Genomic DNA, 25,360 nt, shown 5'->3' on the forward strand with positions numbered 1-25,360 from the left:
TCCTATGTCTCCTGGTTACCTGTTTTTGTGATTTCATGGAAAGATCTCAAAGAGATCTAGTCCAGTCTTTGCTCAACTTCTATCTATGGTCTTTTCCGGGCCATCCATGGCTTTTCCGACTAGATCAGTAACTTTTTGAAGTCTTTCTCATTTTTTCTGGGTTCTCCGAAACCCTAACTTTAAAGGATTTCCAATTTTCTTTCAAATCTATGTATGTTATGAACCTCTTAAGTGTTTTCCTCAAATGTTTTCCGATTTTTTCAAAGCGACTCTTCGTCTTCAATGATTAGGGTTTTCTTAACCTCTTTTCAAAGATCTCTTCTCCGATTTTTCAGTATTGTTTTATGATTTTACTATGTTTAAACGATTTGTTTATGTTTTTCTTCTACCTAGTTCATCGTGTTAAAACCCTAAGTATCTTTGGTTTTATCTAGGGTTCTGAAACTGTCTTTTTGTACGTATGCCTGCTTCGATTGAGTTCTTCACGGTTAAACCCTTTCCTTTGTTTGTCTTGACTGAGTCTGAGTTCTTACCGTTTTTGTTAAAACCCTAATTTCCTATAACTTTTCGCACTTGTTACTGTGAGTTTTTAAAGACTTCCTTTACTTATTTCCGTGTGTTGGTCTGATCTCTTTTACCTGTTGCTATGTGTTAGACTGGTTTCTTCATTTTGGTTCTATGTGTGAGCCATGACTGCTTGACCTTGTTGATTACCATGCTTTGAGTAGTCCTCTGCCTGTTCATCTCACCTCTGTATGTTTATGTTCATCTAGTTTGCTCCTTTTTGTCAATATGTTTGACCCTGCATGTCTGATACGCCTGCTCATTCTTTTCTATTTATATGTTGAATTGCAGAATCATGATTCCTTCTTGATTGATCTTCATTTCCTCAAGTTACGATTGATTGCAAAGGTTTTCTTATAAACCCCTAATTATACTCATTTGATTAAGTTGATTGATTCGCATTCCTTTATTTGCTGTGAAGTTTCACCCCCGCTGAATCCTTTCCCCAAATTAAGTATATTATGTACTTAGACTCAATTGTATACTTTATATTCTTACTATCCCTTATATGGTCAGAAATCAATCTTCCTCAAATTGATTTTCTTTCCTTAATTACTGTTTGTATCCGTTAAGCAGTAATTCCTTGATTAAAGGAAAGTACTTGTACTAATGGGATTCTGATTGTGATTATTTCCATATTTGTGTTAAAATTTTACTTGTTACCCTATTTTCTACTCATTTTCAAAGCTATAAATACCCTACCCTCTCTTCTTTAAACAAACGAACAACTGAGTTCAAAAACACACACTTACACATTCAAACTCTCTTTCTTTCTCTACTATTTGTGCTACCTCCTTGTCTAGTCGGCTGAAAGCCAAGGCTAGACTATGGAATTTTGATTGCTTTACTTTTCTTTTCTTGCACTTTGCTTCTTTAACTGGTATGTTCCTAGTGTAAATTCTGAAACTCAAACCTATGTGTTCCCTTGTTGTCAATCACTGTCTCTTTCTGCACTGACTTAATGGCTCACGTTGTTGCACTTTTTGTTTACTGCTTTACTCAAGCATGCTTAAAATTCTGCTCTCTTTGGTTCAAATGTAATTAGTATGTTTACTTGTTCCTGCTTATGCCCCTTGACTAGCATTTCTTCTAATGTACTTGATTCATGACTAATTATGTGTTTCTGTTTTGAGTCCTCTATGTCCCCAACCCCTACTCCCATGTTTGTAACTGCTGAAGCATGTACTCCTCTCTGAACTTGTTTTGTGGTTTTGCAGCTCCTATCCCTTGCTCCCTTTCAAAACTCTTTTGTTGTTCTACAAACCTTATTTCAAACATGCTATTTTTAAAACTATTTCAAGCACTCTCACATGCACCCTTAGATCATTAGGTTCTGCCCCTCTTGTGTGAGCCTTGCTTTGGGACCCTTGAGCTCCCTCTGAACCTAGACACATAAGGGCTGGCCCTTCCACACTGCACCTACTCTTGGTTATGCAATCTGGGTGAGAGCACTGCCCGGGACCCCTTGAGGTCCTTAGGGAACTCTGACACACCTAGGTATGAGGGAAAGCAATGGAACAATATTAGCATTTGAGGTGGTTTATTACATAACTCAGAGAGGAAGTCAGAATCAGGCTTCCTATAGTTGTAACTTTTTATTTTACAATTCTTATGTAATTCTATCACATGGTCTGTAATAATTTGTAAACAAGTATTGGGGTCGCTAGTGAAAAGAGATGGAAAATATGCATGCTATAGTTGTTAAAGGGTAGAAAGCATGTTATTAGGTTTATATTCCTAATTGTGCAATAGAAATCATGTTTAGGATTCGTTATGCATTAGAAATCATGCTCTTAGGACCTTTGTTTCTTGCTTCAGCACTTCATTCATTAGTCCATGATTTATGTCTATCACTTAGAAATCATGCTCTTAGGGCAATAACAACACTGGTATAAAAAGCTGTTATTTCAAAAATCCAGCAACTATTATGTACACTTAGAAATCATGCCTTAGGGACTCCGCCATTTGCATGTGCATATTAGATATCATGTCCTACGATTCTATTTGTATTTCGTTTAAAACGCCTAGTTGATTACTGATTCATGAAAAGGTAGTAAAGTAATAATTTTCACATTGTGATGCTTCTGAATAAAATTGGTAATCATCTCTGCAACTAGAACAGCATGTTTTAGGTAAATAAAAATAATCTCCAAATTGTCTTTATGACTTGGAACAACTGTCCGCTCTCGCTTTGCGCTAGGCAAGCCTTAGGTAATAACTTTAATAGAACTGGAACTGCTTTTGTTTAATTATCAACTGTTAAGATCAGTAGGCAAAACCTGATTCGGACTTCTTTTCTGAGTCATCTGATAAATCTGGTTCTGATGTTATCGCTCAAACACCTTGCTTTAAGATTTTAAATTCAGACCTTAATTGCGTATAAGTCATGTTGTCTATGTGCATTATCTGCGGAGGTATACATGAGCCTTCTACTTGCTTATATGTTACCTCCTCTAAATGCAGTCTTATATGTTTTGTATGTCGCTTTAGTATTTTTGCCTTTGAACCTGAGGGTCTGCCTAGAACCTCCATCTTTATAGGAATAGGAGTCCTAAATTCCTCCGGGACTGATAGGAAGGGACGGGTAACAACATGCAATAAGAATCGAGACCAACCCTCGCTTTAATTACCTTCACGGGGCGGAAAAGGGTAGATATGGATATGATGACCGGTGCGCTAATACCACGTGTATCCCCTCTTTTGAGGAGTGTCATACCGGGTATTGCATTAGTGTGATCCCTATTTACAAACAAACTAGGACCCCTTTACATTCATAAGCATGCTTTCAAAACCTTGCTTTTATTAATCGTTTTTCAAACGCTTGTGTATTTTAACCTAAATCCCTGCTATGTGAGCCTTACTTATCTACTTGCTAATTGCACAAATTCACAAAAACTGTCTGGCGGGAATTACACTAGTGGATCTTGAGGGTGCCTAACACTTCCCCTTAGATAATGCAAGCCCTTCCCTATCTCTGGTTATCAAAGTAGTTGTAGATAACCCTGTAGGTGCCCTAACGCACCTTATAAATCATTAGGTGGCGACTCTTCAAAAAATGCAATACCCAATTCCCAAAAGAAATGAGTCATTACACCTGCATGAATGTCGAAACCCGAACTGCTCTCCGCGGAGGGAAAGAGGGGGCGCGACAAATATATATTCATGTGAAATGTGTAGTTCATTTATAATTTTAGCAGTAAAGCTAGAGATTTTTTAGTCGTGTCGAATAGGATATGAAAAAAGGGTAGGTTTGAAGTATACAACAAAGAAGAACAAAAAGTGATCTAATTAATATCAATGAGAAGTTACATTTAATTGTTTTTTTCTTTTTCCTATATTTTCTTTGTCTGTTTCTTTGTCTCCTCCCCTTTTATATTTATTTTCTACATCTCAAGAACGGAAGAAAATAAAAATGTGAAGCATAAAGTGTACAAAAGTCCAACATTAATAAAAGAGGATATACACTCTCTCATAGAGTTTATGTTTAGCAAAAGCACTACTACATCTCCTGCAGTTGATGAGACATCCATTGAGAAGTGTATTGGCACGTTGGAACAAATTCCTAATATTCTAGCTGGGAGTGAAATTTACAGTTTCACTATGAATATGTTCCGCAAGAAAAATAATCGACAAATATTTTTGGGGATGCCTACTGACGAAGCTCGCAAGTGTTGATACCCAATTTTTCCCTATATATATTTAATATGCGAAACACCTTCAAAATAGCATTTATGCATATATGAGCATGTCCAAGGGTTTTATTATTTTTTTATATTTTTAAAGGTTTTTTTAATTGATTTATTTCCCCCTTTTTATCCATAAAATCCTAATAATTATTTTCAAAATTATTATTTTTGATAATTCATCTATTATATTTCTATATTTATACCAAATATGGCTAAAGTAATTTTTACAAATTTTTTACAATTTTATTCAGTATTTTTAAAGATAAATTGCACATAATTGCAATATTAATCATTTTAAAGTTTAATTATGTTTTAGACGCATAAAATTAGATCCTGTATTTCTAAATTGTTAATTATATGTTATAAATCACTTTAGTACTTTCAATTTATTTTTCAGAAGCCATTTACTATTTCTTATAAATTAAAAAGAGAAAACTGGCTATTTAAATAACAGCCCCTTTTGTATTTCAAATCTAGACCAAATCAAACCCCCAATTCCCCGGCCCAATTTCTAATTAAACCCGACCCTAACCCTTTTTAAACCCTACCCAAACCCGGATCCCTACCTACCCCATTTAATCTGGGCCGTTGATCATTCAGATCAACGGCCACCATTACACCTGCCTAAAATAAACCCAAACGACCCCCTTAACCTAATTCATTTCCATTGACCCGTTGCCCTTGAATCCTCTTCCTCTCCAATTCCCTCTGCAATCTCACCCAAACCCTAACCGCCGCCACCCAAACCAACCCTAATCCCCTTCATTCTCACTCAATCCATGGACTCCCATGGCTGTTTGAGACGTGTACCGGTCTCCTATGTCTCCTGGTTGCCTGTTTTCGTGATTTCATGGAAAGATCTCAAAGAGATCTAGTCCAGTCTTTGCTCAACTTCTATCTATGGTCTTTTCCCGGCCATCCATGGCTTTTCCGGCTAGATCGGTAACTTTTCGAAGTCTTTCTCATTTTTTCTGGGTTCTCCGAAACCCTAACTTTAAAGGCTTTCCAATTTTCTTTCAAATCTATGTATGTTATGAACCTCTTAAGTGTTTTCCTCAAATGTTTTCCGATTTTTTCAAAGCGACTCTTCGTCTTCAACGAACCTCTTTCAAAAGATCTCTTCTCCGATTTTTCAGTATTGTTTTATGATTTTACTATGTTTAAACGATTTGTTTATGTTTTTCTTCTACCTAGTTCATCGTGTTAAAACCCTAAGTATCTTTGGTTTTATCCGGGGTTCTGAAACTGTCTTTTTGTACGTATGCCTGTTTCGATTGAGTTCTTCATGGTTAAACCCTTTCCTTTGTTTGTCTTGACTGAGTCTGAGTTCTTACCGTTTTTGTTAAAACCCTAATTTCCTAAAACTTTTCTCACTTGTTACTGTGAGTTTTAAAGACTTCCTTTACTTATTTCCGTGTGTTGGTCTGATCTCTTTTACCTGTTGCTATGTGTTAGACTGGTTTCTTCATTTTGGTTCTATGTGTGAGCCATGACTGCTTGACCTTGTTGATTACCATGCTTTGAGTAGTCCTCTGCCTGTTCATGTCACTTCTGTACGTTTATGTTCATCAAGTTTGCTCCTTTTTGTCAATATGTTTGACCCTGCATGTCTGATACGCCTGCTCATTCTTTTCTATTTATATGTTGAATTGCAGAATCATGATTCCTTCTTGATTGATCTTCATTTCCTCAAGTTACGATTGATTGCAAAGGTTTTCTTATAAACCCCTAATTTTACTCGTTTGATTAAGTTGATTGATTCGCATTCCTTTATTTGCTGTGAAGTTTCACCCCCGCTGAATCCTTTCCCCAAATTAAGTATATTATGTACTTAGACTCAATTGTATACTTTATATTCTTACTATCCCTTATATGGTCAGAAATCAATCTTCCTCAAATTGATTTTCTTTCCTTAATTATCCCTGTTAGTATCCGTTAAGTAGTAATTCCTTGATTAAAGGGAAGTACTTGTATTAATGGGATTCTGATTGTGATTATTTCCATATTTGTGTTAAAGCTTTACTTGTTACCCTATTTTCTACTCATTTTCAAAGCTATAAATACCCTACCCTCTCTTCTTTAAACAAACGAACAACTGAGTTCAAAACACACACTTACACATTCAAACTCTCTTTCTTTCTCTACTATTTGTGCTACCTCCTTGTCTAGTCGGCTGAAAGCCAAGGCTAGACTATGGAATTTTGATTGCTTTACTTTTCTTTTCTTGCACTTTGCTTCTTTAACTGGTATGTTCCTAGTGTAAATTCTGAAACTCAAACCTATGTGTTCCCTTGTTGTCAATCACTGTCTCTTTCTGCACTGACTTAATGGCTCACGTTGTTGCACTTTTTGTTTACTGCTTTACTCAAGCATGCTTAAAATTCTGCTCTCTTTGGTTCAAATGTGATTAGTATGTTTACTTGTTCCTGCTTATGCCCCTTGACTAGCATTTCTTCTAATGTACTTTATTCCTAATTATGTGTTTCTGTTTTGGGTCCTCTTTGTCCCCAACCCCTTCTCCCCTGTTTGTAACTGCTGAAGCATGTACTCCTCTTTGAGCTTGTTTTGTGGTTTTGTTGTTCCTATCCCTTGCTCCCTTTCAAAACTCTTTTGTTGTTCTACAAACTTATTTCAAACATGCTATTTTTAAAACTATTTCAAGCACTCTCACATGCACTCTTAGATCATTAGGTTCTGCCCCTCTTGTGTGAGCCTTGCTTTGGGACCCTTGAGTTCCCTCTGAACCTGGACGCATAATGGCTGGCCCTTCCACACTGCACCTACTCTTGGTTATGCAATCTGGGTGTGAGCACTGCCCGGGATCCCTTGAGGTCCTTAGGGAACTCTGACACACCTAGGTATGAGGGAAAGCTATGGAACAATATTAGCATTTGAGGTGGTTTATTACATAACTCAGAGAGGAAGTCAGAATCAGGCTTCCTATAGTTGTAACTTTTTATTTTACAATTCTTATGTAATTCTATCACATGGTCTGTAATAATTTGTAAACAAGTATTGGGGTCGCTAGTGAAAAGAGATGGAAAATATGCATGCTATAGTTGTTAAAGGGTAGAAAGCATGTTATTAGGTTTATATTCCTAATTGTGCAATAGAAATCATGTTTAGGATTCGTTATGCATTAGAAATCATGCTCTTAGGACCTTTGTTTCTTGCTCCAGCACTTCATTCATTAGTCCATGATTTATGTCTATCACTTAGAAATCATGCTCTTAGGGCAATAACAACACTGGTATAAAAAGCTGTTATTTCAAAAATCCAGCAACTATTATGTACACTTAGAAATCATGCCTTAGGGACTCCGCCATTTGCATGTGCATATTAGATATCATGTCCTACGATTCTATTTGTATTTCGTTTAAAACGCCTAGTTGATTACTGATTCATGAAAAGGTAGTAAAGTAATAATTTTCACATTGTGATGCTTCTGAATAAAATTGGTAATCATCTCTGCAACTAGAACAGCATGTTTTAGGTAAATAAAAATAATCTCCAAATTGTCTTAATGACTTGGAACAACTGTCGCGTCTCGCTTTGCGCCTAGGCAAGCCTTAGGTAATAACTTTAATAGAACTGGAACTGCTTTTGTTTAATTATCAACTGTTAAGATCAGTAGGCAAAACCTGATTCGGACTTCTTTTCTGAGTCATCTGATAAATCTGGTTCTGATGTTATCGCTCAAACACCTTGCTTTAAGATTTTAAATTCAGACCTTAATTGCGTATAAGTCATGTTGTCTATGTGCATTATCTGCGGAGGTATACATGAGCCTTCTACTTGCTTATATGTTACCTCCTCTAAATGCAGTCTTATATGTTTTGTATGCCGCTTTAGTATTTTTGCCTTTGAACCTGAGGGTCTGCCTAGAACCTCCATCTTATAGGAATAGGAGTCCTAAATTCCTCCAGGACTGATAGGAAGGGACGGGTAACAACATGCAATAAGAATCGAGACCAACCCTCGCTTTAATTACCTTCACGGGGCGGAAAAGGGTAGATATGGATATGATGACCGGTGCGCTAATACCACGTGTATCCCCTCTTTTGAGGAGTGTCATACCGGGTATTGCATTGATGTGATCCATATTACAAACAAACCTAGGACCCCTTTACATTCATAAGCATGCTTTCAAAACCTTGCTTTTATTAATCGTTTTTCAAACGCTTGTGTATTTTAACCTAAATCCCCTGCTATGTGAGCCTTACTTATCTACTTGCTAATTGCACAAATTCACAAAAACTGTCTGGCCGGGAATTACACTAGTGGATCTTGAGGGGTGCCTAACACCTTCCCCTTAGGATAATTGCAAGCCCTTACCCTATCTCTGGTTATCAAACGTAGTTGTAGATAAACCCTGTAGGTGCCCTAACGCACCTTATAAATCATTAGGTGGCGACTCTTCAAAAAAATGCAATACCCAATTCCCAAAAGGAAATGAGTCATTACACCTGCATGAATGTCGAAACCCGAACTGCTCTCCGCGGAGGGAAAGAGGGGGCGCGACAAATATATATTCATGTGAAATGTGTAGTTCATTTATAATTTTAGCAGTAAAGCTAGAGATTTTTTAGTCGTCGAATAGGATATGAAAAAAGGGTAGGTTTGAAGTATACAACAAAGAAGAACAAAAAGTGATCTAATTAATATCAATGAGAAGTTACATTTAATTGTTTTTCTTTTTTCCATTTATTTTCTTTGTCTGTTTCTTTTGTCTCCTCCCCTTTTTATTTTATTTTTCTACATCTCAAGAAACGGAAGAAATAAAATGTGAAGCATAAGTGTCAACAAGTCATACTAAGAAATGAAATACTACGAATTATTCATGGATTCTGTTTTATAAAAAATTTATAATATTTTTAATTAGTAATGATCAATTTTCTTTATAAAAGTAATGACATTCAAATTTAACTTTATTTTAATTCTTTTAACGACTGTGCGAAGCGCGGGTAAATACACTAGTATATATGATGAATTCTCTTATCATTGTAAAATTCAGTAAATATGATGAATTCTCTTATCTTCTTTGCGTGTTTACTTTTTTATTTTTTGAATGATCTCGATAAAAATTCTGTCTTCGTTAGTAGTACTAGACCTGCAAGAGTCCGGCTCTTTCTTCCGAAACGTATTTTAATTAAAAAAAAGTCATTCGGGCAGTTCGAATTGAAATGAAAATTTCAATTTGGATTTTTCATTTTCAGATTGAATAACTGACAATCCAAATCCAATCCAAATAAGCTCAGATTGGATCGGTTTTTCAAGTTAATTCCGAATTTTCAATTTTAAGCCTATAAGTTAAGATGTTTCTTCTTCTTATAAAATAAACATTCAAATGAACTATTCATGTTAAATTGCCTACAAATTTTCTTATACTCACCTCAATTATCCAAATAAAATATTCAAATAACGAAATCATCATCAAGAAAATTCAACAGAGATATTAATAATGTAACACCCCGGAAAAATTTTGAAGTACTTAAGCGCTATTAAAAAAGTTAAAGTGTGCTAATTATATTATTTTGTCTGCAAACGAGGGCTATTAATATGATGGATATCAATTGGATATGATAATAAGTGTATGAGGCATATTATAAGTGATTTGGGGTCTACGGAGAGGCCTAAGTCCAAGCCAGTTGAAATTTTTTATTATAGACGAAAGTGTCAAATGAGCATGCACAAGACCAAATTTTTCACGAACATATCTACATATATATAACGATTTATATGATACAAAACCTATCAAATGAAAGATCTTCGAGTCTTGTTTCTAACGCTTCAAACCGTTCGTCATTTGGACACCCCTACAAGAAGTTATGGCCAAATTACCAAACGCTGCCGAAAATTGTACTACCGCGCCGCCCCACGCACCGCACTTGTGGGGAATTCCAGAATGATCCGAAATTTCATTTCTAGACACATTTTGCACAGCCATCGCGCGCCCCGTGGCACCCAACGCGTTGCAGCTATCCAAAAAAGGGTTTTTAAGACCCGAACCCCATTTCATTTAACTCGTTTGGGGTTTGTTTTTTTGGGATTTGCTGGTGCTTTTAGAGAGAGGGAAGAGCAATTCTAGAGAGCGGAAGAAGCTCGAGTGCCTTGTTCATCAAAAATCTTGTCCAATCCTTGAAATCCAACAAGAAATCCCTCAGCCTTGCTAGAGAAGTAGCGCAACATAATCACGATATGCCAGAAAGAAGGATGAATCGGCCAAGGGTAACTTGATATCTTTTGCAGAAGTCAATCACCATTGGATCAAGGGGACTCAGTGTGAAGGGGTAAGTGTAAACACTTAAGAACCCCTCCACATAAGTAGTAATGCTCTCCTCAAGGTCGGGGATCTGTACCACGACCTCGTTCCCCCAGCCACAGTCTTTCTTCATGGCCTTGAGATGCTTCTTCATTATCGAATTAATATATCGGGATACATGTTCGCATCGGCCTAAGATTGCGGGGGGATTTTCAACGTTGAAGTCTTTCTTTATCACGCAGGGGCCGGGAATGATCTCGTGAACGGCCGGCGTCGCGAGTTTGGCTGGCCGGGAAGAGGAAGAGGAAGCTTTCTCCTTTTGGGGAACTGTCTTTGAAGTTTTCGCCATTAATTCGAGTTCGAAGAAGCGGAGATAGGCGGAGTTTGGTATTTTCTGACACTAAAAGGAACGGGAGTAACGGATAATGAGGGAAAAGAGATGAATAAAAGGAGATACAGAAGAAGTTCAGAGGTGGTTTGAAGATTGGAGTAATGATTTCTCCGAAATTAAACCTTGTATTTATAGGTGAGCGGCGATGGTTCAACGGCGCGACCACCACTGGAGAAGCATTTAATTTTTTGGGGAAGCGAACCGACGGGACGTTTCAATCACTTCGAGCGCCTACGTCATGAGAATGACGTCATCATCAAGGGCTCCGGAAAATCAAGGTTCAAATCGTTTCTTGTCATTTTACTCTAAGAAATGCGTGGATATCTGTATACGGTAAAATCATGTATTCCCAATTTTGTGGGATCGAGGGCTCACATCGGGGATTAGAGGGCTCGCATCGAGGGATAAACTCAGTATGGACTGGGTTCGAGTTCGAGGGCAGAAAATAAGACTCGAAGATCGAAGTGCACGATGAGTACCGAAGCCGAGTATGACCAACCTCGAGATGGAGCTGTTATGGGTTTCTAACAGAAAGAGCAAGATTCTCGCCATGTCCCCAATATCATGGCATAAATACCGAAATAGATTTGTACGAGTTAGTACTAATCCGTACTAGGCGGTTAGATAGTTGTCCCAATGAGATTCTTTACTGTAAATAGAAATGTACCTTATTTAGGGTTCCCCTATTATATAAAGGGGACCCCAATCATTCGTAATCATCAATCATTGGCAGAAGAATATACTCTCTTACTTTCTTGCTCAATACTCATCAGAATTGTCCTTTTAACTTTACTGTTCTTACTTTATTGTTCTTGACCTACCTCGAGGCCACCTTAGCTCGAGGTCGAGATTGGCTTGCATTCCGGTTTGGTTTTGCTTGCTTCTTTTATTCATACGTCAGCTTTCTTGGTTATTAATTAGTATTGAACTAAATCACATATCTGTAAGACCATAAACAAGTTTAGTTGTTACTCGTATTTTCGAGGTAAACAGTATCGTTAGTCTTTAGCCTCAAGCTTAGTAAAGTAGATTTTTTTAGGAATAGTGATAATTAGTGTCTGTCTGGTTTTGGAAGATTCGTTGCAGGAAGGATGGACATTACGTACAATGCCAAACACGATGAGGCATTTTATAAGCCTTTTATAAAGAAGGAAAACTTTAGTGTTCTTCTGTTGAACTGAACTTGAAATGAAATCCAAGAATATTAAATGGTAGCTTGAAACCTAACTGGTTAAAACTTTATTCTATGATACTTTTCTTACATTTTTAATTCATTACACTTTATTCTATGATACTTGTAGCTTTATTTATTCTATGATATTTTTCTCAAATTGACGTTATTTCACGTTAGTAGTATACGAAAGCCCTAATCTATATATAGTACTAAAACCTTTTCAGTTTCGACATCATTTTCCCATTGACTTTTGTATTTTACATTTAAAAATCCATTCCTCTTCCACTATATTTCCAGCACCCCTCTCTCATATCCTTCAGAATAGTCAAGCAGAGAAGAACTTAATTAGAAGAAAATCAGCTCAATTAACACTCCAATCATTCCATTTTGACTATATAAATAGTCAAACCAAAGAGGTAATTAACTTCTAGATTTGTCATTCTATGTAAACCAAACAACAGCCTCACGTAAAAATGCTAGATAAGCCTGCATATAGTAGATCCAATATGGTTGGACCCTTATCCGAACTACACGCATAGCGTGAACTTAATGCAAAGAGACTACCCGTTAATTATTTGTCATTCTATGCTATAAACAAGATATACTATAGTAATTTTAATTGTTATATACAACATCCTGTTGAATTGTCGCACACCGGGTGGGATGTGGTAACTTGGTCTTCTTATTTTCTTTTGGAAACCAAATCTTTCAAGTGAAATATTTATAAATCAACAAGACCAAAACTCAGTATATTGTACCAAAAGATAAATCACTCAAACTATTAAGACTCAATTGGAGTATATGAAATATCCACACCTCACTTATATGTTAATTTCTTTAACATGATATCAAAGCCAGACTCATCATAATTTATTATTTACCTGATGTTGGGAACAAATTAGTTCGTTCAATCTAAGAATTAGAATTTCTAACAGGATAACGTACAAGACATCTAGTTTTCTTTTCATAAGAAAAAATAACACGAGATTTTGTTTTTTACTTTTTATCTTTACTTTTCAAATCAAATTCTGAAATGAATTGGATTAATAATAATAGTTTTGATGCCATACCATTTTAAACTGATATCTGTTGCTGGTAGGAATTATATACAGTTCAAGAAAGTAATTAAATAGGCCAGGGATGTCACACTCTATTGAGATTCCCCCAATAGATCACCCAACTCCACTGCTTCGTCAAGCAACAAAAGATGAGGTCTCTCTCTTTCCCAACACAAACTTTCATTTTATTTATTTATTTATTTATTTATTTATTTACTTATTGTATTTTTGTACAAAAGGAAACAAGGTAGCAAGCATGAATGGTCACTCGTTTATCACTTGTTAAAAATTATAATTTTTTAATATATATATATATATATATATATATATATATATATATTAAAAATATTTATACTATTATATTTTGTTTTTGTTTTTTTAGAGTGAATTTATTGTGCGAAAAGTGATGATATTGCGAGCGAGTCTCATAATCTTTTATTAAAAGTGTTAGTTTTTTGAGCAACTCAAGCATATTAAACTCTTTTTAATAAGATAAAAAATAATTTTATGATATTATTTTTCTAACACTAAAGTTCAATAACTATCTACAAAAATAACCCAAACTTTTTTAGTAGCAAATTACAAAAATTGACTAGTCGAAAACTAATTGCATTCGCGAAAATTATATAAACTATATGTTTTATGTAATTTACGTAAGTATAAAAAATATATACTATATTTAATCAATTATTATTTTTAGAAGCGATTAAAAATATATAATTCTTTTGTTACTCTCATATGTATGATAATAATCAAAGTAGTATATTAGTGTAAAGAGGAGGCGGCTTGGGGGGAAGTACTGAAGGGTAGGTGGGTTGATATTGAGTGGCGCAGGGTTGAGGTTTCACTTGACCTTTTATTATGTGGTCATAAAGAATGGATTTTCTAAAAGCTAAAAAGTAACAAAGAAAAGGGAAAAATGAAATTAAATCAGGCAGAAAAGAAGGAGAAAGAAATAGAAAAAAAAGGAAAAAGGAAAAAGAAAAACGCAAAGCTAGAATTAGTAGAGCAGTAGAATAGCAGATAGATAAACATACTGATAGATATTTAGATATATTGAGATAGGAAAAACACACAAAAATTAAAAATTAAAATTAAAACCCTCTCTCTCTCTCTCTCTCTCTCTCTCTCTCTCAGCTAAGACATCGAAGAACAACAGCGAAGCAGAAGAATTCTCATATCTTTTTGCCTTTGTATTTTTTCTGTTATGTACACTTTTTGACTCCTTTTGTTCTTCAATAGTATAATTTTTGTTTTTTTTTTAATTTTTTTTATCTCTGCTGTGTTATTGTTGAATCTGAAAAACNGAAAGTGGATCATACCAATAAATCTGCAAATCAAATCTTTGAGGAAAAAGTCAAGGAAATGAGCAATTCGTCTATCAAGTCCACTACCATATTCAAAGTAAATGTAGGATTACGTGAATCAAATCCAGATGCTTATACCCCAAAGATGATCTCCATTGGTCCTTACCATAACAAAAAACCTCAACTTGGCTCAATGGAAAAATACAAACTGTTGTACCTACAACGGTTTCTCAAGCGGAAAACGGAGATTGATGTGAAAAGTTGCATTAGTGAAATTGAGAAACTAAAAGATGAAGCACTAAAGTGTTACGACGATAACCTTGACAGTGACATTGTTGTCAAATTTTCACAAATGTTGTTGCTTGATGGCTGTTTTATAGTTGAGTTTATTCGAGAGCGTTGTGGAAGGAAACCAAGAGAAGAAGACGAAATCATCAACAGGGAATGGATGATGGTTCAAGTATGTCGAGACATGTTATTACTAGAAAACCAACTACCTTATTTTGTACTCACCATGTTACATGAAATGACTAAGGATCCTACAGAACCAAACTTGATAAAGATGGTGAATTACACATTCTTTGATCGTTCCCAAATAAGAATCCCAAAATAATTGATGGTACTGCGCCTCAACAACCAGACCATTTACTTCATGTGTTACATATGTTATCTCGCCCATCAAAAATGAAAAATACTAGCAAAACCACGAATGGTAGCACCCGAAAGGAATGTTGTAACATAAGTTTTTTGGGGAAAATTTTGCAAATAATTAGGTCAAAAGAAATTCCCGACGAAGTTATAAGTGGTTGGCAATGCTGCCAAATTCCAAGTGCAACAGAACTTTATGAAGCTGGAGTCTAGGAGCTTTGGGAGAAGATAGTATGGATAGAACAACTTTATTCGATATCAAGTTTAAAGATGGATTGTTTGAAATCCCTTGTTTTGCAGTTGAGGATACATTGGAAACTTTCTTGAGAAATATGATAGCTTATGAGCAGCACTCGTCTAGTTTACATCTAAGATACTATACGGATTATGGTTGGATAATGAGTCAACTTATTGTCTCACATAAAGATGTGAATCTTCTTCGCCAAAATGGAATCATACTTAACGAGATAGGACATGACAAACAAGTGGCTACCATCTTCAACAAACTTACACAAGGGGTCATTATTTCTACTAATGACTTCTACTGCAGTGAAGAATGCAGCAAAATAATTCAACATTATGAAAACCCATGGTATCAAATGATGGCAAAATTGAGGCACAATTACTTTCAGAGTCCTTGGGCTGGAGCTTCAACTGTTGCAGCAATCGTGCTCCTCTTACTCACAGTTATGCAGACAGTTCTATCTTTCATAAGTGCTCTTAAGTAAAAAAAGATGGGCAGTCTGGTGTACAAAGCATTCCGTATTCACTAGGGTCCGGGAAAGGGTCGCGCCCCAAAAGGTGCGACGTAGACAGCCTACTCTAATAAATGTTATTAAATAGTTGCTTTAATTAATTGTATTCTTTAGTTTATTGGTTTGTTAATCCTTCCAGTCTGGTTTTCCTTACTATTATTTGTGCTTTTGACGGTTTTAATATTGTAGCCAATCCAAGTTTGCATATTATAAATGTGAGAAACGTGCTCCATCTTTAATAAATGGAACATTTTATTTTCTGGCAATGAAATGATTCAATTTATCAAGTTAGAAAGTCAAGAAATTATTGCATGTGAAGAACTGAATGCGTATATTCCTCTTCATATGTTGTACGGTTTAACTCTGAAATGTATATAGGTCTTTGTTAGTGTGTATATCTCTTTTACCATATTAACCTAGGATTTGTTGTATACTACCCTCCTAAGTAAGGGTACTCTTGTCCTCTGTACTTATATACTTTGCTATAAACAATTAAACATAATGGTATAACCCCAGGGCATAACTATGGGGCAGTATTCTATCATAGTACACTCATTCTATATTAATTTTCCGGATTAATTACCACGTTAATCAACCAGCTGACAAATCAAGTCTTATGTTTTAAGCATCCAAGGATGTAACTTAACGGTCAATGAAACTGAAATAAACTAGTGGAGACGTGAAGACGTGAATGGACATGCCAAATATGTCAATTAGGATCTTCATTCACCTCAGTAAAAATGACGACCTTGTACATTATTCGACTAATAAAGTAGTAGTAGCCTACATTATACTGCAATAATATTGTATTTATACACAGTATAAACTACTTCATCTGAGCTACATGACTACTTATTCTTTGCAACTAAGTTATTTATTGAATAACCTCGTACATTTCTTTTTCGAGTGGTTGTCTTATGGCTGTCAAACGTTTAGGAGAGTACTAATTAATGAGTCAGTAAAATGGTAATGTGGCATACTGTTTCTACTCAAAATCCTTATCTCTTACATTATTGCGCTAAAGTTAATACTATATTTGTGACGAAAAAGTCACTTAACTTAACTTGAGTATCACGAATGTTATTAAGCTACTTTTTAAAACTAAAAAGTCATTTGATTTTACCTAAGCATCACATAAGAATGTGAAAATTATAAAAATAGTGTTAATCTCCCGTCTACTACAAAAAATTAGTAATGTGAAAGACAACTGTTTCTGCTGCAACCAAGCTAATTTTTGTGATAATATAGTTTCCCCATTATGTTGAAAACTCGTAACGTAAAAAAGCAGTTAGTACGCTGCAAGCAGAGCCTGTTCATGTAATAAGATAGTGTCACCACCCATTACAATTAGAAACTTGTATGTAGGGGTGGCAAACGGGCAAGTCGAGTCGGATGCGGGACGGGTCGAAAACGGGTAATGTAAAAAAGAATAAATTATCCGACCCGACCCATATTAATACGAATAAAAAATGGATTACCCTACGGATAATATGGATAATCATATTATCCATGGCTTCTTGAATATGATCACTTTTGGGAGAATTCCTTGTCTCTCAAACTTGATAAACCCCCAATTTTAAGGTTTTACAAACGTAAAAGTTAAATCCATTGGTTATCCATTTTTCAAATGGATAATTTGGTTCTTATCCATATTTGACCCGTTTTTAAATAGATCATTATCCAACAATGGATAATATGGGTGGATAACTGTCTTCTTTTATCCATTTTGCCATCACTACTTGTATATGTGAAAGCCTGCTGGTCTACAATTGAAAAGTATGTGAAAGGCAACCAGATCCTGTTATTAACTGATTAAACACAATTATATATATATATATATATATATATATATATATATATATATATATATATATATATATTTGCCGGTTATATTTAGTTTTAGTAGTTGGATGAGATTATTTAAGTTAATTTTTTTGAAAATTTGATATGTGAAAGGCAGCTAGTCCAATGCAATTAGAGTCGGTTGTAATAAAATAGCGACACCACCCTGCTATTTTCTATTAGAAACTAATAACGTGAAAGGCAGTTGGTCCGTTGACTTTAGGATAATGTACTTTAGTATGAAATGATGTCAACTATTTCAACTTGACAATTCAATGCACCTCACTTCATTGACTTGATCAATAGTCAAATCTGCACCATTATTATGCCTAACTCATTTTCTGATCAAAATTCCTTTCCATCTTAAGACATTATGGATAATCAACTTCCGCTTAATTATTATATGCAAAAGTTATTTTATAATCAACGCACCTTCCCATCAATAGGCAATTGGGAGGAGCTTTAAAGGCATAAGTTGCATAAGTTGAAAAAGTTACGTTTGCAGTAGGCAAAAGGCTCTTAATGATTTATTGAATCCTAATCTCATTCCTCTTATAAATCTGCAGCCCCCTCTTATTCTTCAGGATCACAAACAAGGAAAAAAGAAGAAGTCAAACCAAAGAGGTAACTTTATGCATTTCTCAATATTATATTCTATGCTTGGCACCAAAATTTTTGGGCTAAACCATCTCAAAGACATTTTTAACATAGTGTAATAATATCCGTTTGAGTCAAACTCGCATCATTTTTACAGAAGGCTATATAAATTAAGAGTATCTTTACACTTAATATGTAGACGTTTATTTATCCTCATACCTTATCTGATTTAGGCCGAGCCCGCTCTGTTTTTATGTTGAATTCATAAACTTCCATAAGGTGGGATGATCTAAAATGAAGATACAAATAAATTTAGAACATGTATGATCCAGATGTAAGTTTGAGATATGGAAAAAGATAATGTACACCAGCTTCCTTTTTCACTTGATGTCCAAACTCTTGATTTAGCTCTTTTACATTTATAAATTTTAGATTTTAAAATGTTATGATCAACCATATGCAACATATATCATCCTTATAAGGAAGATGAACCTCTTACATACAAGGAAGCTTTGTAGATATATATGTATATATCGTTGTGTTACATTGAAATTGTGTACTATTATACTTTTAAATATTTCTTTCCATCAACATGTAGCAACAACGAATATGAATTGAGGAAAGGAGTTTGATACAGTACCGTTGATTAAAAATTCTCTCTCTCTTTGTTGTTGAATTAAGGTTTGAAGAAAATTACCTAATTAGAGGAATGGCAGACCATATTGAGATTGTCACGATAGATGATGAAGTTCCACTACTACTCCATCAAACTCCTCTAATTATTGATGCAAAAGGATGAGGTATGTGCTATCAAATTAAAGTAGGAATATAGATCACTTAACCATTATTAAGGGTACATATTTGGTAGCAAGGAACATATTTTCTTGGAAAATAAGGAAAACCGCTTAGACAATATTGACTTACTATTTTCTGCTCACTGCTTAGTATTTGGTTACGGGTTCGAGCCGTAAAAACAGTCTCTTGCAAAAATGCAGGGCAAAACTGCGTACAATAAACCCTTGTGGTCCAACCCTTTCCTAGCCCCCGTGCATAGTGCGAGCTTAGTGTAGCGGGCTGCCATTTGCCCTTTTTGCTCAGTATTTGGTTAGTTTAATTTTTTATTTTGAAAATTTTCTGTCTTTTTCTGAATTAAGAAAGGGAAAATCTTCAGTCTATAGAGTTTTGTTTTGTCTGATCATTATACAGTGACAATTTATGTGGAAAAAAAAGAAGAAAAAATATGACTTTTTTCCACTAATTACAGATAAAAGAAGAAGTGGATCATTTAACCGAGATTAAGGAAAGAGATGGTCAAGGTCGACCAGGTTTGCAAACAAACAAATCTGCAAATCAAATCTTAGATGAAATATATGAGGACATGGACAATTTGGCTATCAAATCCCCCACCATATTCAAAGTAAATGTGGCGTTACGTGAATCAAATCCAGATGCTTATACACCAAAGATGATCTCCATAGGTCCTTACCATAAAAAAAATCAAGAACTTCACTCAATGGAAAAGTACAAACTGTTATACCTACGACGGTTTCTCCGGCGGAAAGAGGGGCTTGACGTGGAAAGTTGCATCAGAGAATTGGAGGAACTGAAAGATGAAGCGCTAATGTGTTATGATGAAATAGAGGACCTTATTGATAGTGACAACAACACTGGTCAATTTTTGAAAATGTTGTTATTTGATGGTTGTTTTTTGGTTGAGTATATTCGAGAGCGTTGTGGAATAAAGCCAACAGCAGAAGACATGATTATACCTGGAGGTTGCCTAGATAATCAAGTAAGTCGTGACTTGTTGTTACTAGAAAATCAACTTCCTTTCTTTGTCCTTACCAAACTTCATGATATGACAAAAGAAGAAACTGATGAATTACCATTTACAAAAATGGTGAAGTGGATCTTTTTTCATGATTTACCGAAGCTGACCCCTGCATCCTTTAATGAGAGTGTAAGTAATACCGCAGAAATCAAGCATTTACTTCAAGTAATACACATGTCATGTCACCCTTCAGAGATGAAAACTAATAACCTAACTGGCAATATTAGCAAGGAAGCAGAACATTCCAGGAAAAGCTTATGCTGTAATCTTTTGCAAATAATTAGGTCGAAAGAAATGCCAAAAGATAAGGACAACCTGACATGGCAAGACAACATGCCAAACGCTACAGAGCTTCGTGAAGCTGGAGTTGGATTTTCAAAAGTTGGAAATATTTATACTTGCTTGGCGAAAGACAACCTTGGAGATAGCACAAGTTTATTTGATATTAGATTTGAGAATGGATTGATGACAATTCCTTGTTTTAAAGTCAGCGATAATACAGAGACCGTCCTGAGAAATTTTATAGCTTATGAGCAACAGTCACCTGATATAGATCCTAAATATTTCAGTGAATTTGCAGTTTTCATGGATCATCTTATCGACTCAGAAAAAGATGTCACTCTGCTTCGCGTGAAAGGAATCATCGCCAACGACATAGGAGATGACAAAGAAGTGGCTAACTTATTTAATAAAATTGGGAAGGGGGTCGGTATTTCATCAGACTTCCATTACAAAGAAGTATGCGGAAAAGTACTGCAACATTGTGAACAACCATGGAACAGAATGAAGGCAAGTTTGAGGCGCAATTATTTTCATAGTCCGTGGGCAGGAGTTTCAACTGTGGCGGCCGTCATCCTCCTCTTACTCACAGTTACACAGACAGTTTTATCTTTCATAAGTGTTCTTAAGTAGTCGATTTAATTATGGCCTATGGTTGTTTGGTTTTGTTAATCTTTCCAGTATGGTTTCCTCACTACTATTTGTGCTTTGACGTGCTTAATATTGTATCCCATCCAGTAATGGATTATAGATAGCATTACATTCACGTAGTCACCGAAGACAACTTCAATTTCTGGTTCATGGGATTCTTAAATCATCGAAGTATCTTTAAATGTTTTTTTGCAATTGATCTCTGAAACTAAACACCAGCATATTCTATGAGGAATCCTCCAAGTTTGCAAACTCATCATCAGGCGTACACATTAAATAGAGGTGGAGTGAAAAATGAAGAACCAAAACAAGATTTTCATCTGAATTATAAGAGCTTAGGTAGATGATAAGCAAACTAGTAAATGTAAATGGACCTACATGACTGACATTCAAATTTCTTCAAGAGTCAAGTGCCTGCAAGACTCTGCTTCCAATAATACATATCTATTAACCTAAAAGGAGAAAATGCAAGATAAACATCAAAGTCATGAATTAAGAGAAGTCTTCTTTCAACTGACTAATAAAGTTTGCAACAACTAAGCTACAAGACAAATTTCTGCACCTGTTAAGTCTCTAAAACTAGGAATTTCTCATGTCTAGCTAGTGGAATACACCATTGCTCTCCAGTGTAAGGAAGGATTTCTCGATTGATTTAAGAGCTAAGTTGCTCCGACATGGCAGTGTAGGTGCCGCACCCGTGTCGATGCGACACTAGTATGGGTGTGCGTATGGGATCCGTACCAGATCTGACAATTTTGGGTACTTTGACCTCAACAGATGGAAAAATTCGAGACGAGATATAATTTGATTCCCGAAATCAGAATGAAAACTAGGGTAAATTTGAAGAAAATAGCATACCTTATCTAGGAAATCAACCATTTACTTATCTACAACTTGAGAATAAAAAAGAAATCCACACTTTATAAGCTATACGTAAGTATTCCACAAAATTTCTCATAATTTAGAGATATTTCTATATTTTTATATTTTTAATTATTTTTAGTCGGATCCCGCATCCGTATCCATACTAGGATCCGTATCTCCAAATCTTAGAATTTACATCTCAAAGGATCCGATCTCTAGATCGCACCCGTGTCGGACACCCGTACTTATGTCCAAGCAACTTAGTTTAAGAGTATGCATCTGTTAGAACCTTAGGATTTAGTTATTGGATGCTTTTAAGATGAGCAGTGACGCATAAATTTTCTGGACAAATAGCCAGGTTTGATTGTTGCAAATATGCTAATTCTAAAAAGAACTTAATGGTGCATGAGTCTACCATTAAATGCCAGCTGCATTTAGTGAAGAACTAAAATGCCTCTCTATGATAGTATGCATCTCTATTTCAATGCATGTAAAATCATGCTAACCTTTTCCATTGATCAATTAGTTTATATAGGTATGAAGTGGAATTAACACATCACAGAGAGGTTATGCATAAAATGATCAAATATAAAAGCTTTAAGTTTTCCGAGGCTTGACCAGCATCCATAAATGGCTTACCAAACCGACCATTTACACTTCAAATTGAGATCAACGTAAGCTTGACAAGATAAAAGAATGCAATGAATATGTTAATCAAGAAAAGCTATGTATAGAACATACCTCAATAAATTTGAAATTGAGGTATAGATATAGAACATACCTCGAAATTTATTAAATTGAGGCGTAATTGATTTGTTTCACTCTAAATGAAAGGACCATGCTCTTCCTCCATTCGCATCGACTACCTTTGAAGACCCACAATCATCCCTATCCAATTCTCCAATTTTTCCTCATTGAGACATTTTCACAAACACTTCACCAGCACTGCCATGTGAACCACCATCTTCCGAATACGTCTCCATCAATTCATAATACAAGAGCACTTCATCTCTTCAGACTTTCCATCGACAAAACCCAATTCATAGACCAGCTTCAAATACAGACCACCATTCCTGCACATAAATGCAATTAACAGCCTTCTCCATTCAAAAAAATAGGTCCAGTCGTCTCTCATCCTAACTACCACTGACCCAACTTCTTCTCTGTTTTTGTAGTTCGTGATTTTTAAAGGGAAGAAGGCAAGCAAAAAGATGATAGGATTAAATAATAAGAAAGAATGAAGGAGGAAAAAATAAAAATTGCGTGGATTTTCCACGTGGAGTACATGTTTTACATAACATATTTGTATCACATTGTTAAATTCCTTAATGTATAACAACGAAAAGTACCGCTTTATGTAACAATAATTTAGTGGGATTGCATCATTATTCTATATTTTTTCTGTTTTATTATTATATAATTATATTCATCACTATCTTTATATGTAATAATCATATCATGTAACCTACATTTTTTTATAATATTGTAAATTTATTCTTCATATTACTTGTGTGTGGCATCATTAGACGATTCCAAAATGATATATTTTATTCTAAACGTTTTATTCATCAAAACAATAACATACCCATTACAATCTCATATAGTGAGCTCTGTGGAGGGTAATGTGTACGCTGACTAGGGGGTGTCCATAAAAACCCGATAAACCGAACCAAACCGAAAACCAAACCAAGCCGACCAAAAAAATCGATACTTTTTGGTTTGGTTTGGTTTTGATTTTGAATTATAAAAACCGATCAAATTTGGTTTGGTTTTGGTTTTAATCAGAAAAAAACCGAAAAAAACCCAAACCAAACCGACTATATCAGTAGCTATTCCAAATTTATTATTACACCTATATATGTTTATATTTTTATACAAAGTTTCAAAAATTTAATGGTAAATGCTAATAGTTTGCACCTTTAGTATAGTTCTTTACCTTTACATTCTAGTATGATTGGTAGTTTTCTTTTGTTAAGTGTAAGAATCTATTTCGGGTTAAAAATAATATATTTTTTATTGAGTCCTTAAATTATTCATCACTATTTGATTCAATTATCATCAATATATCTTGGTAAATAATAGATTTCTCAAAGGGCAATTGATTTGATAATGTTACGTTGAAAATGTGGTCGTCGGAATATGTGTTTGGTAGTGTATGTTAGGGTTGTTCATTTGGATCGGATATTCGAAATTCGAACCGATCCATTCAATTTCGGATTTCGGATTGGATTGGATTTCGGATTGTGTTGATTAAAATTTCGGATAAGATTGGTATATTTTAATCTGATTCGATCCGAAATTATTAGGCAATGTTACTATACTTAATTTCGGATAGTCAGTACTTCCTTTACATTTTCCTCCAAGTTATTACCTTTACAATTGCTAGATTTAGCTATATTGGCACCATAGTACTCTCATAATTGCATAAACATGAATATTTCTTAATGTATTGCCTCTTTTACAAAGAAAATATACATATTAGTTTGCAACTTTGATGCATAATACGATCTGAAATTCGATCCGATCCAAACTTTTTAAAATCCGATCCGATATAATTCGGATCGGATTCGGATTGCATTTTCTAGAATCCGAAATCCGAATCCGAAATGTGCTAAATACGATCTGATCCGATCCGTGCACAGCCCTAGTGTATATCTTATATTTAAGAAAAAACCGACAAATAACCGAAAAAATCGAAAACCGACAAAACCCGAGATAAACCGAATCGAGAAAAAATCGACTTAATTGGTTTGGTTTTGTTTGGTTCAAATATTTGAAAAACCGACTTACTTGGTTTGGTTTCTTTTAAGGGAAAAACTGATCCAAACCGAACCATGAACCCCCCTAACGCTGACCTTACCCAAGGCTGGCTCCAACCTTATATGGAGTAGGCGTGTGACTTAGGCCCCCAAATCTGGGGGCCCCATTTTTTTAAAATAACAGGTTCATAGGTATTTAAAAAATAATATTTAGTATTTTTTAATACAAAACTAGAGTTTTTAATATAAAGGAAAGAAAACTTTTTAGATATATAAATAAAATAATACTTTGACTTACTTAACAATGAGTAGATGAATAGTTTTCATAACTTTTAGTTTTTCATTTTTTACTCCTTCATTCAAATATTTGCTCTCTTCCTTAATTTGTTCAAGTCAATCTTTTTTTTTTTTTCCCATCACTTCATATTTTGGAAAACCCTATATATTTTTTGTGTTTCTCTTTGATAGTCTTACTCACTTCTTTCTCCAAGATTTCATTACTCACCTTCTTTCTCCAAGATTTCACTAGTTCAAGTGTTCAGCAATACTTTTAAGCTTCCAATAGTTCTATACTTCTATTACTTTATAAAATCTTATCTAGGATCAACAATATCTCATGAAAGATTAGATAGGTTGGCTATATTATCAATTGAGTAAGAATTATTAGAGAAAATTGATTATAAAAAAAATTA

The 25,360-nt window shown here is 34.9% G+C and overlaps 2 protein-coding genes across 2 annotated transcripts; both read left to right on the forward strand.

Annotated features, from left to right (window-relative positions):
• On the forward strand, nucleotides 13,392–15,969 carry LOC109216033 (UPF0481 protein At3g47200-like). Its single transcript, XM_019380165.1, has 3 exons — nucleotides 13,392–13,398; nucleotides 14,448–15,054; nucleotides 15,293–15,969. Exons 1-3 carry the CDS (start codon nucleotides 13,392–13,394, stop codon nucleotides 15,816–15,818), a joined length of 1,140 nt encoding a protein of 379 aa, XP_019235710.1. The 3' UTR covers nucleotides 15,819–15,969.
• On the forward strand, nucleotides 18,059–21,193 carry LOC109243534 (UPF0481 protein At3g47200-like). The gene is made up of 3 exons (XM_019410480.1): nucleotides 18,059–18,311; nucleotides 18,966–19,084; nucleotides 19,549–21,193. The coding sequence occupies exons 2-3, from the start codon at nucleotides 19,070–19,072 to the stop codon at nucleotides 21,025–21,027; spliced, it is 1,494 nt and encodes a 497-aa protein (XP_019266025.1). The 5' UTR covers nucleotides 18,059–18,311; nucleotides 18,966–19,069; the 3' UTR covers nucleotides 21,028–21,193.

The sequence above is a fragment of the Nicotiana attenuata genome, chromosome 2, assembly GCF_001879085.1.
Source record: "Nicotiana attenuata strain UT chromosome 2, NIATTr2, whole genome shotgun sequence".
In the NCBI taxonomy this organism is placed as follows: Eukaryota; Viridiplantae; Streptophyta; class Magnoliopsida; order Solanales; family Solanaceae; genus Nicotiana; species Nicotiana attenuata.